Source organism: Hakea prostrata, chromosome 10, assembly GCF_041222555.1.
Source record: "Hakea prostrata isolate BN-2017 chromosome 10, UWA_Hpros_2, whole genome shotgun sequence".
NCBI classification, from domain to species: Eukaryota; Viridiplantae; Streptophyta; class Magnoliopsida; order Proteales; family Proteaceae; genus Hakea; species Hakea prostrata.
Window position 1 is genome coordinate 19,213,050 of NC_142609.1, and position 13,659 is coordinate 19,226,708.

A 13,659-nucleotide genomic window follows, 5' to 3' on the forward strand; every position below is an offset into this window, starting at 1 on the left:
TCTTGGTGAGCCTCTATCCTCTCGAATGTGGAAGATATCGCCGACAACTGAGAAGCCACGCCTGAAGCCTCAGAAGTCATATGTGATGAACCTCCAATCTCGAAGAAGCGTGGAATAGGAATCTCCTCGTGATCTTTATCCTCATCTCCCTGACTTGAGCATCATCCTAAGCTAGAACCTCATCCCGTGCTCATCCCCATTATCATCATCCTCATCTTTTGTATCCTCATCCGATGCATCCTCATCCGCCGCATCCTTGTGCTCATCCTCTAACCTAGCTGCATCACGAAGCCCCATCTTCCCAATCAACCAGGAACCAATGTCCTCTCCTATGTCTCGACGATAGAGCACCTCTGTACCCTCGAGATCGACATTGAAGTGTCAAAAGTTGACTATCAAGAGTCGACCGAAAGCTAAGTTCCTGAGCCTTGGATACTCAACTCGATCGATCATGAAATGCTGCATGATGTAGGCCAAGTCTATCTGGAATCCGGTGTAGATGCTATAAATAACCAAGGCCTCCATCACTAACACCTTGCTGTGGTGCCCTGCTTTCTGAATGATGTTTTGCTCGAAGATGTGAGCGATAACTCAAGCAGAGTGGTGCCGCTCCATAGACTGTGGCAATGGATATCATCCCATAAAGTCATGCATATCTCGTGGAGCTCCTGCGGATGAAGCACCTCCGTGATGTCTATGCCGACCGGGATCTACCAGCGGGAACCTAGGACATATGGAACATCAAGTATGTAGGCCAGCGCTCTCGTAGAAAACTGAACCTCTCTGCCTCCGACCCTAGACTGAATGATGAGTCTAGAACCATTGCGCGGGTCTGCCACGATACGGTAGGTTAGGTTACTATAGAAGTACCTGACGAGATTTGGGTAGACAGGATAATCCGTAGTGTATTGGTGCAGCCAGTCCATAGCCCCAAACCTCCGTCGAATGCAAAATGCCTCTAAGTCATCTATGATAACCAGTCCTTCGTGCTCGATCGGTAGATCTCTGAAGTAATACTCGTGGAGAAACTCAGCCAATGGAGTAGTAAAAAGATCCTCTCGGAGAACTCTCGACCGTGGAACTTGTCCCCAATTCCGATCCACCCGTCCTCCTCCTCCTCCAGGCATGGTGAACCTGTTGAGACAAGAGAAAGTTTGCAATGGATTAGTACATGGACTGATTTGCACTAAAGAAGGGCATTTTGGTAATTTTTTGAAAATTTTTGATTTCGATGAAATTGCGATTCGGACATACTAGCATGTGCATAATACTTGGATAAACATGTTGAGATGGTTTATTTGAAGAAAATCCATCAAAAATGCAGTTTGGACATGAAAATTTAGCAAGAAGTTAAGAAACCCGTTCTTGGGGGGAAGATTTGTAATTTTTGGAAAGTTGGATTTTGGGCGAACGAAGTGTGGGAGCATCTCAAGCATAGTGAATCAGTCATGTAGGAAGTGGTTTGGTGCCAAAACTCCATTTGGTTTGGAAATGGTGCAAGTTTTTCAAAAAGAGGGCATTTTGTGAAGTGAATAGTGAGAATTGGTGCAAAGTGTGTGAAATCTTGTTGTTGAAGCATGGCATTTTATGGAAAATGGTTGGAGCATGTTTCTAAATGTTCCTAGATATATTTCTAACCAAGAACAGCAAGCATTTCATTGTTTTGAAAGAAATCAAGATGAAGAACATGACATTAGAGAAGATGGAAGGTTGCTTACTTGTGTTTGATGATCAAAGTTGAAGAAGAGTTGATGTGGAAAACTTGTGCAAGCCTTGGAAGCCTTAGAAAACCCTAGGGAACCTTTCTCCAAGGCCCAAACTCAAAGTGGAAGAAGTTAGAAATGAATTTGAAATGAAGCAAGTGGGCCCTTTAAAGATGATTTTCGCGCAGAAGTGCTTTGGTCAATCCTCTTGGTGGATACCATCGACCAAAGTAGCATGGACCAAGCAAGGCAGATTTTGTTGTCTGGCCAATTTTGAGAAATTTTGCTTTTGATAATTTTGTTTGAGTTTTTAATGGCTTATGTGGTAGTAATAAGTATGTTTAGTATGTGGAGAACATGAGTTTGACTTTAGATTAATTTTTCATGGATTTTGAGTTTTGTTGGATTAACAGAATGGTTGGAAGAAGGAACCGTGGTTCCTCCTCTAGTCAAAATGGAAGAAGGGTTGTCCCTAAAGTTGGTACATCTTCTGATGATGTTGATGACCAGAATCCTCCAAACGGTCAAGCCACTGGTAATTCATCTGGTGCTCCTCCAATGGTCAGTGTCCATGATATCTCTAATCTCATGGGGACCATTATGCAATAGCAGAATGCATAGTTTAATTAGATGTTGACTAGGATTATGGCTATGCACAACGAGACCCATGTTGCTGCCAAGGCAAACCCTAACCTTGTTGCTGCGCCTGATGCTAAAAGGTATGCGGGAACTCCTCATACCCGACTAATGGAGAGAATTCTGAAATTGCAAGTCCCAAGTTTCACTGGAGTGACGGAGGACACTCTATTCCCAAATAAGTGGCTGAGGGAATTAGAGAAAGCTTTTAGACACTTGCAATGCTTTGAAGCCCAAAAGATCCTATTCCCCAAGCAGAAGCTTCAGCATGAAGCTGATGCGTGGTGGAACTCTACCTGTCCTATCCTTGAAGCCTTACATGTGGAGGGTATCTCTTGGGAAATCTTTAAGGAAGCTTTTTGCAAGAACTATTTCCCTGAGTCTTTGAGGAATGCGAAGGAGTTGGAGTTCATGGGTCTTACGCAAGGTCCCCTTTCTGTACTTGAGTATCAACAAAAATTTGAGGAATTGTTTTTCTTTGCTTCGGAATCCTTGAAAGAAAATAGAGCTAAAGCGAAGAAGTTCTTCAAAGGACTGAGACTCCTCAATCAAAACATATCTCACCATCTTGCCGATTGAGAGCTATGCTCAGATAGTGCAGAATTCGAAAAAAGTTGAAGAAGCTGAGAGAGAATTTTTGTCACCTAAAATCCTTGTCAGGTAGAAGTTCCGGTTATATTGAAAGGACCGACAAGAAGTTCACAAGAACTGCACCATATCCCACATCGACTTTTCAGCCCAGGAGTGTGGGACAAGGTGTTGGGAATGTAAACCTTGGACCAATCTATGCAAACCCGAGGCTAGTGACTCAAAGACCTCCGGCGCCAGTGCAACCTGTAGGATAGAGAGAGCTTGTCTATTACTTTCTGCCAACAGACAGGACATCCTCCTCGTCTCTACCCTCATAAGTCAGGCCGTTAAGTTGCTGTAATTGCAAAGCCAAATTCAAGCCCTCCTGCTAGTAAAATGTATAGCATAGTTGGAAGCGAGATGGACCTGAATCTAGATGTCGTGATCGGTACGTTACTCTTAGCTTTAATTCATACTGCTGATCTATTCTTTAACTATGCATTGCATACATACCATATGCATTGTTTTGATTTTCTCTCCACTGTATGAGTTAACCTAGCTCCATCTAGAAGTAGTTGTGGGACAGAAGTATACCCCCGAAGAAAATTTTGGGAGAAAGAAGTCAAAAAGAAAGTGAAGGATCCCCATCACTTTGGAAACCAAGTACTCTCCCAATTTTGAGGACCAAATTTTTTTGGGGGGGGGGAGAGATTGTGAAATCCCACCTAACACCAACCTAGACACCTTGTTTGTTATGGATGAAGAATTGACTTGAATGGTGTTTGACCTTGAAGTTGAACCTTGAGTTCAGTGTTAATAGAGCTTTGGAAGGTCCTAGGAAGTTAGGTCAAACTTTTCCCTAAGTTGGTTGAAGGCTTAATTGTTGGTTTTGACCTTGGAGATCCAAAATTCAGCAAGCTAGAAAAGGGGGACCCTTTGGTCGATCCTCCTACCAAGCACCATCGACCAAAGCCGCTCCGCAAATAGAATTGTTCTAATTTTGGATTTTGGATCTTCTATATATTGCAACCTCGGTCTAAACCTAATTGTTTTGCCTCTAAACTACTGGAGAACGTGGAAGAACCATAGAGCCTCCTCCTCAAGCCAAGGAAGATCCCCAAGCAATCAACCAAGTTTCCTCTTTGATTTCTCTTCTACAAGGTTGGTATTCTATCTCTTTCTTCTCTGATCTATCCTCGCCATTTCTTCTTATTGTTTTGATTATAAGGAAGGTATTACAATACTGTAATGACCCAACCTCTGATCTCCTTTGTCTTAGAGTGAATCCCCATTTACTCTATGTTCTCTCTTCAAGCCATATGGTGTTTCTCCATGTATTTGATTTGGTTTTGTTAGCATGATCTATTCTTACTGTAGTTTTCTATTCTAATCCGTGTTAGACTTGTTCCTTATTAGTTTTCTATGCATGATCTACTACTTTCTATCCTTTTGACTGAATCCCCTTTCATTCTAGCCTTTCCGTGATGATCCGTGGTTTTAGCCTAATAAGTGTTTTATTAGAATTCTATTCCATTTGACCATGTTTGATGCTTTGACCTTCATAGATAGTCTTAGTATGATGTTTTAGAATTTTCGTATTAATTACGGAGTGTTCCAATGTGTTTCAGCAATTTTCCGATCAAAATAGGAGATTATGTCCGTACACTGTTTGCTTGGTTGATGCCATCAACCAAGGACCATCGACCAAAGGAGTTGCTAACATCAACATTTCCTTGTTTTGACTCTGTTTCGACTCCAATCTTTTGGATTTGTTTCTTATGATCTATACATGTTTGTTTAAGCTTGTTTAGGTGATTTTGGTCTTGTTCTCTAATCTCTCACTTGTGGCTATAACTTCAGAATTCGAGGTGAGTACGTCACTTCCAATATGCATATTTACATGCTTTGATGTGTTATGATTCAAATGCATGAGTTAGTTACTGTTGTTTTACTCTCTTCACATTATGTTACTTCTGTAATTACATTAGCATATTCATATTATGATTTACATACTGTAATGGATCATGAACGATATGAATGATGAAATTGACTTGATTGTGTAATGTATGGAATCATGATGTGATGTGAATTCCTAGGTTGTAGTTGTGGAATGCGGAATGCTCTTTTGGCATTCTGTCATTGGACACCTGTGGAGGTGGTATGGGACGCATTCCTATGGTGCCCCTTGGCGCTTTTCTCGACTACTGTTGACATATCTAGGATTGGTCTAGAAGTGTTTGGCTAGGGAAACCCCTGTCCTATCTTGTCACACCCCACCCGCCAATAAATACAAATATAGACAATCAAGAGCAATAAATGTTCAATAAATGATTAAATTCGGAATCCAATACTCCATAACATAATGGAGATTATTTCGTTCGTCTTTTTATCTTCTTTCCGGTTTCTTTTTCTGGCTTACTTAGCTCGTTTATCGGTGGTCCTCCAGTTCTTCTCCATTCGCTGATCGCTTTCTCCACCTTCCGTCTCCCATCTGGTGCGTCCCTCCTGCCCCCGGCTCCCTCCGGCTTCTCCATTTCCCACTCGGTGCCCTCCTCTTCTTGGGTGGTTCCTTCTGCCGTCCATCTTCCTGTCTTCCTTCTTCTTGCGGCTTCATTCTGGTTTCTGACTCGACAATCACATCCTCTTATCCACGCTTACTTGTTGATGTCGTATGTTCTTTTTCTAACTTGCGGGTCTCTCGTTGCTGCTTTGTTCTGGGTCTAGTCCCCGTCCCGGCGTTCCTTTGTGGGATCCGCGGGTCCACCTTGGCTCTCCCATGGCTGGGGTTGTCCACTCTCTCACCATGCCTTGGTTGGTCGCTGTCGGGGTTTCTATCCATGCGGTCTCTGGTCTGTCTCATGAGTCCTCTTCCCTTGGCCCCCTCGGTTCGGGTCCTTCCCCTGGTGAGTCCTCACGGACTAGCTCCGCTTTGGTGCCTCCTTCCCTTGGTCGTCCCTTTTTGGGGCGGGTGCTCTCTGCTCCTCCGCCCCCGTTCGTTCCTTGCGTCCTGGCCCCCCTTTTGCCCCTACCATTTATTGACTACGGTGGCCACGTCCATCCTCGCTCCGGGTCACTCGGTTTTATCCCCCTCCGGGGTGTGCTGTGGGTCCTGCCTGCACTTCTGCTCTACCTGATATCATCGTCATGCGGGAGCTTGCGCTGTGTCCCATTCCCCTTCCGATATCCCGCTAGTTCCCGTCCTCTTCCATCAACCATATACTACCATCATCAATACATCTTTATAATCACGTATATTGTACAGCAACGCGTTATCGTTAATATATGACATAAATCTCAACTATATAGTACTTTCTCGCACTAGCTAGCTGTTCAAGTCTTTCGTGGTTGTTGTCCTTACCGCTATGTAATTGTCCATGTCCGTTAACTATTACAGCTTTCTTTTCCGGTTCCTAACCGGTGTTCATATTATTGAGTTTTGAATCAAGTGAATCGCCCTCTTTGGTCCTTTCACCCGTCGCTTGTTGCGCCGCCACTATTGCCGCCCCCGGGTTTCAATCCCTCGGCTTCGATCCCGTTTCAATCAAGATTTCGGTGATCATGGCCTATCTTCTCCCAGCCGGGTGGGAATCCTCTTCCATCTTGGGTTCCACTCTCCCCTTGTTGGTTATCCTTTTCACGGCGGGTTTCGTTTCGAATGATCACCTCGTAGATTGGAGAGGTCGCAATGATCAGGGGTCCACCTGATGGGGGATGGGTTCACTTTAAGACAAAGAGATGTGGAGTGTTCATTACCTCACTTCGGCACCGGGGGCCGATCTCCGGATCCGCGCTTCGATCCACTTTCGAACTTCCCCGCCGTCTAACCTCCACTGGCACCACGATATATTCGTTCTTGGCGGGGTTCCTTTTATAGAGTCGGGGGTTTGGCACTCCCGCCGGCGGTCGCTCTGGCGGTCGCTGGTTTGATCACCCCACTAGCCCGCCCCCATGTATTTGCCTCGGGTGCTTTTGCTGGGGTTGATACCGTACAACCTAGCCCTAGGAGATGGGGGATATCTTACCTTCATTCCGGCATCTCCGACCCTTGTCTTCCGGCCAACTACCAGCGGCGTGTTCGCGGTCCGGTCCTGGGTTCGGTTGGTCTGGACTTCTTCTGGACCTCCACCACTTCCCGCTGCCTTCGGGTTCTCGGCCTGTCGGATCTCGGGTTGTCGGGGTTGTTACATATCTAACCCTATCGGAAGGGGAATTTAGACCAAGTGACCCGCGGCAGCAATGGAGATTTGTAGATGCTCAAGACCGGTAACCAACCCGTGAGAGGACTCAAATCACATTGTGGGGACCATTCATTGGTAGGGTCATATTTAATAAACTTGGGCTCATAGGGGCTCGAGATTGTGGGAAGCATGGAGAGGACACGAGAGCTTCCCATATATTATTTGTGGATGACCAATAGGGTTAAGAGTCTACGTAGCCGGGAAGGAGACGGTGACTCTAGGGGGAAGGATATCATAATTGATCTCGGGAAGTGAGGAATGGAAGTATCTAACCCAAAGAGATATGACTCGATAGATGAGTTGCATTGGCCTAAGATTGACCCTATACACGCGCCAACACTCAGACCAATGGCGATGTGAGAGAGCGGTGACCTAAACCTCAGCCATGGAATGTTCGGGAAGGATGCAGGACCCAATTACCAACGAAGAACCCAAGATGCCGAGAAGGCAGAGGAAGAGTGATTTAAGATCTACCCAGAGGAGTATGGTGTTATGAGTTAAAGCATGTCTCCCAATAGAGACCAGCATATACAGAGTTAGAAGCATATTTGCATTTATTCTCATATCATTGCATTTATGTTTGCTTTGGAATGTGTGGAGATGTATGTTGTATTTGAACTACTTTCTAAGTTCTTTTGAGCTTACCCTTCGGGGGACATGTTTGTAGATGATTTTGTAGGAAAGGAAGAGAACCCGTGCTTCGGTACGGAGGAACCTTCCCTACATGGTGCAACTCCGAAAGTCTTTGGAGAAGGTCATGACCAGTGGTGAGACAGCACACAAGTTTGGAGTACGCTGACGGCTCTTATTGACAGCAGCCATCATTGTCTTGTTCGTTGATGGGATCGTGAGCTGGAAGTTGATCCGAAGTTACAAGAGCACAATCCTAAGGTGAAGAAGGCGAAGACTGAAGAAGAAGAAGAATAGACGATAGAAGATGTTGATTAGTTTACTCTTGTTTTTCTAGACTTTTATTTTATTTGTAATAGCTTTAGACTTTGCTTTAGATTTTCGATCTACCTTCCACGTTGGTTTGTGGGGTATATTTCCTCTATACTCTACAATTTCTTTTATTTGGTATCTCATTTTTCGCACTCTGGTATTCTTTTGTGATCCTTCTGAGATCCTTTCTTGATTATTATTATTAAGTTACATGAATACAATGATTTGTTCTTGCTTTTGATTATGTTATTGTGCTAAGTGGATATGATCGTTCCTAAACTTGATCTTCGGGGTTGTGGACCACACACTCGGTATTCTAGATAGGGTACCAGCTGGGTGGATGTGACAGGAGATCTAGAAGAGTATGGTTAGGTACCCCATCATATCACAACCTATCGGCGTGGGTATTGATGCCGAGTGACCCGTACCACGAGTGTGGGGTGGTGGGCGCTCAAGACTGGTAACCAACCTGTAAAAGGACAAAACCACATTGTGGCGCCATTCATTGGTTGGGTTGCATATAATAGGCTTTGGCTCATGAATGCTCAAGACTGGTCACCAACTCGTGAGAGGACATGAGAGCTTCCCGCCCATTATATGTGGATGACCAACAGGGTTAAGAGGAAGAGTAGTCCGAGTTGGTTAGAGCCATATGATACATTGAATCTAACAGGGAAGGATACTGAACCAAGCGTGTGAGATGCATGAGGGGAGGTATCTGAACCTAGGTTGATATGACTAAATACTTGACTTGCATTGGCTAGGTACATCCCTAACATGCACCACTACTCATGCTAGTGGTGTGGTGAGAGAGTGGTGACTTGAACCCCAGCCATGGTGATAGTCTGAGAAGGATGCCTTTACCCCTTACCCGGGATCTCAAGACTTGTAACCAAAGTTTGAAATTTTGCTGGTGTCGCCATGTTGGTGGTTGGCAACACCACCAACACGTGACACTAGGCAAAATTTTAGGCAAATTTTTGAGGGGGTTCGATGAAAAATCGACCCCCTAGTTTCGAGGGGCATTTGGGGTCATTTTGGCCTAAATTTTGACGTGTAGTTTAATTTGAGGCCAATAAAACACATTGGGAGTCTAATTTTGACCTAAAACATCAACTAAACTAATGTTCCTGATCGACACATATTCGACCGTTTGCAGCTGAAAGTCGCGAAACTAGAAATCTAGAAACTTATATAAACCAAATCATCTAAAGTCAACAATTCATTATACAAGTACATAAAGTCATCCAATCATCTCAAATCTTCAATTCTCAATTCCAAGTACTGTGCCTAGGTGGATCCAACTCCCATTGACTGTGCTCTCTCCAACCCATCCTCGCCCCCAACAAATTTACATATTGATCTCATCTCATTTGATACTGATAGTGCTCTAGATAGTCATCAATTGCAGCTTTATAGCGATCATCTTCCGTCTTCAAGAGAACTCCCATGTGAGGGAAGTGAGAGGGCCAAGGAAGGTACTGCAGGCCGATGATGCTTGTTGCTGGTGCCAATGATTGTGAAGTTATGGACTCCTCAATAGACATTGATCTCGAGAGACCAAGCTTATAGTAACTATTGATGAGCACATTTATGTGTGAAATCTTAGGGCATAAAGCATGCATTTTACACACTTAGAGTGGAGCTAGCTTGAGTTTTATGTTGTTTTTGCAAATTTTTTAGGACTTTTCAATATTTAAGCAAATATTTGGAGTTTTGGGTATGAATCATGCAATTTTAAATGTCAAGTGGTTCATTCAAATTCTCAAATGCAAAAATGAGCCGGTCATCCGAAGAACGATGGGCTAGAGATGTGATTATGGGCCAACTCCGAAATATTTAAGAGATAAAGAAGGCAAATTTGATCTACGGCTGAGATTATAAATTATCAATCAAATCTACAGAGATATTATTGAGAGAGTCCAAATGGAGAAAAGAGTCCTTGCATACCTCAATATCTTATTTCCTATTTGATTTGATTAAAGAAAGAAAAAGAGGAAAAAGAGGTATATTCAGATAAGGAAGGGAAATCCCGTTTTTGAATGTTTCTGTTCAATTTCAATCAAGCCCTTCATCTAACGGTCATCCGGTGTCCGATCGAGCTGAATTTTGGAGGAGAGCTTCATGACTTCTTAAACCTCAAATCCAATGGTGGAATTATACATTTGATCTCTCTAAGTCAGTCCGATTAGTACATCAAAACCCTAATTGGTTGAGTCAGATAGGAACCCTCAGCTTGATTCAAATTCTATCAAGATTCATATCCAATGTAAACTCTATAAAAGGAGAGCATACTCCATCAAGAGAGGACGTGTTTTAGAGCTTAGTAGAAGCACTCTTTCTTCTCTCTTTAATTTATTTAGGCTTTCTCTAGTTTTCTTTGTGTTGCGTCTAGAACTTCTTCGAGGGCCGGATATTGAGATGACCTCCTTAAGTGCTCTCCAGCCAAGTGGAATAACTGGGATGCCTGCACACAAAAAGAAAGCAAGAACGGTCCGGCCAAGTTTTGGCCGGGGAACCGCCTCCAACGCCCAAGTCAGCCTAGGCAACAATAAGAGTTCTTGAGAGAGTTCTCAAGAACGTAATGAATAATTACTCAAATGAAGTTCTCGTACCTTTCTCCATGTAGGAGGTGGGTTTATATAGAGTTTACCTGGAGACGGCGCTTCCTTGAGTTTTAGATCGACGGTTGAAGAGTGAGTGGAGTCTCTTTGGAATAACGGCTCCTTCTTTGTCGGACTAGATAGAGCCGTTATCTGATGACTCATCTCCCCAATTCTCGGAATGGCTCTTACTGAGTAGTTATCTGTAACTAACTCTCTTGACCTGGCCGTCTTCTTCAACGTCTCTCTTGGACTTAGTCCAAATGGGCTTCTTGAGCTTATTCCGTGCATGTTCCCTGAAGGGGTGAATATGCTTCCTCCCGAGGGGGTTTTCTGTGCTTCTCAAGGGAGAACACTATTCCTCCCGAGTCTTCAGAATAATCATGGCCCGAGGGGGTTTTCTGTGCCTCTCAAGGGAGAACACTATTCCTCCCGAGTCTTCAGAATAATCAAGTCCCGAGTGGGTATGCGTTTTCTCCATATGGGATTCTTAGAATCCTCCTAAGAGGACTTCCCTTAAGAAGACTTCTCTATCCCGAGTGGGGGTGTACATTCGTCCCGAGGGGGGGTCCTCGGGATACATGTTCTCCACAATAGAGCCCCCCATTTCGTGCGATCGGTTTCTTGAGTGTATGGAATGCTTTTCTCATACCTCTTTGAAGGTTTTTTCTAATGAAGAAATTCCAATGTGTCGTCTTGAATGATAGCCATCATTTCTCTAAAGTCTCGTCGAGTCGAGAAGCCCCCAGCCTGGTTCTCCGAGAGATGCCATTGCCTTTATTAAGGGTGACTACCCGAGTGACGTCCCGAGTGTGACGCCTTTGAGAAATTGCATCTTATGAGAGCCTTTCTTAGACTTTCATGAGAAGTGGAGAAATTCTCCCGAGTGGCTACCTGAGTGAGGTCCCGAGTGTGATGCCTTTGAGAAATTCCATCTTATGAGAGCCTTTCTTAGACTTTCACGAGAAGTGGAGAAATTCTCCCGAGTAGCTACCCAAGCGAGGTCCCGAGTGTGACGCCTTTGAGAAATTCCATCTTATGAGAGCCTTTCTTAAACTTTCATGAGATATGGAGAAATTCTCCCGAGAGGCTACCCGAGTGTGACGCCTTTGAGAAATTCCATCTTATGAGAGCCTTTCTTAGACTTTCATGTGAAGTGGAGAAATTCTCCCGAGAGGCTACCCGAGTGAGGTCCCGAGTGTGACACCTTTGAGAAATTCCATCTTATGAGAGCCTTTCTTAGACTTTCATGTGAAGTGGAGAAATTCTCCCGAATGGCTACCCAAGCGAGGTCCCGAGAGTGACGCCATTGAGAAATTCCATCTTATGAGAGTCTTACTTAGACTTTCATGAAATATGGAGAAATTCTCCTGAGAGGCTACCCGAGTGAGGTCCCAAGTGTGACGCATTTGAGAAATTCCATCTTATGAGAGCCTTTCTTAGACTTTCATGTGAAGTGGATAAATTCTCCTGAGAGGCTACCCGAGTGAGGTCCCGATTGTGACGCCTTTGAACTCTCTGAGGTTCTTCGTTGATTTGAAGAGCGCTCCTGGGTTCTTAAGCTTGTTAAGAACTCTCCTGGGCTCTTCTTAAGAGGTGGGGAAATTCTCCTGAATGGCTACCCGAGTGAGGTCCCGAGTGTAACGCCTTTGAACTCTCTTAGGTTCTTCGTTGATTTGAAGAGCGCTCCTAGGTTCTTAAGCTTGTTAAGAACTCCCCTGGTCTCTTCTTTAGAACGCTCTTGGGTTCTTGAACTTGTCAAGAACTCTCTTGGGTTCTTCGTTGATTTGAAGAGCGCTCCTAGGTTCTTAAGCTTGTTAAGAACTCTCCTGGGCTCTTCTTAAGAACGCTCTTGGGTTCTTGAATTTGTCAAGAACTCTCTTGGGTTCTTCGTTGATTTGAAGAGCGCTCCTGGGTTCTTAAACTTGTTAAGAACTCTCTTGGGCTCTTCGTAAGAAATGCTTGTGTCTTCTTCGCTATAACTTTCTTTTCAAGAAAAAGGATGTCAAAAATGGAGACATAGACTTTATTGAGAATCAAATGGTCTTTCGACTTGCTTGCAAATGCTACATATCTGGACTAATTCTACTGATAGAATTTTTGAAGATTCATGGAATTCCAAGTTCGATCAATTGTCTCCCGTGGCTAGCTTTTTAGCTTGTACGTCCCTGGTTTCGTCTCTTGTTCGATGAGATATGGCCCTTCCCATGTGGGTGAGAGCTTGCCTTGGTTTCTTGGGTCTGATGCCTCAACTTTGCGGAGCACTAAGTCACCCGCACGATGTCTTCTATTTTTTACCCGAGCATTGAAGTATCCAGCTACTCGGTTCGATATCCTCTTTCTATTCGACATGCTTCGCACTTCGTCTATTAGATCAAGATTTCTCTTCAAGCCTTCTTCGTTTGCTTCTTCATTGAATTCTATATCTCTTTGATTCTGCCAATACCTCTCTCGGACAAGTGCTTCTGTCGTGCTACCGGTGTTTCTCCGTAGGAGTTCCCTCTTGTCGCTTTTCTTCACCCATTTGCCCGACTTGTCTCCACGCTCTTTTCCATCCAAGCTTTTGTTTTTCACTTCCCTTGCTCTGGATCGCCACGATGACGTTCTATGCTCGATGTGATATCTTTCACAAAAATTCTTGAAGCCCCCCAACAATTGCTTTCCATTGTCGGTCACAGGATCTTTGGATTCCAAATCTTTAGATGATCCTTTCTTGAAACAACTTCTCCATTTGTTTCTCATATGGATGAGAGAGGTTTGCTTCCACTCACTTAGTGAAATAGTCAATTGCCACGATCAAATATTCTCTATTGTTCGCCTTGGGCTTTCCACCAGATCCGTTCCCCCTCGATCACTGACTGACCTCTTCCAGTCTGTTGCTTCTGCTTTTCACATGTCCACCATCTTTCTTGTCCATGCCTTCTTTTTTTTGCTCCCCTCCCATATCCTCCCATTTTCTTCTTACTT

At 44.1% G+C, this 13,659-nt stretch overlaps 1 protein-coding gene across 1 annotated transcript; it reads left to right on the forward strand.

The window, feature by feature from the left end:
- The first annotated feature begins 2,348 nt into the window (after positions 1–2,348).
- Positions 2,349–2,918, forward strand: LOC149002241 (uncharacterized). Its single transcript, XM_089138672.1, has one exon. It carries the CDS (start codon positions 2,349–2,351, stop codon positions 2,916–2,918), a length of 570 nt encoding a protein of 189 aa, XP_088994798.1.
- The last annotated feature ends 10,741 nt before the right edge of the window (positions 2,919–13,659 follow it).

What these genes read in the sequence shown, in the direction of transcription:
- LOC149002241 (XM_089138672.1), top strand. Translation starts at nt 2,349, where the DNA reads ATGGCTATGCACAACGAGACCCATGTTGCTGCCAAGGCAAACCCTAAC.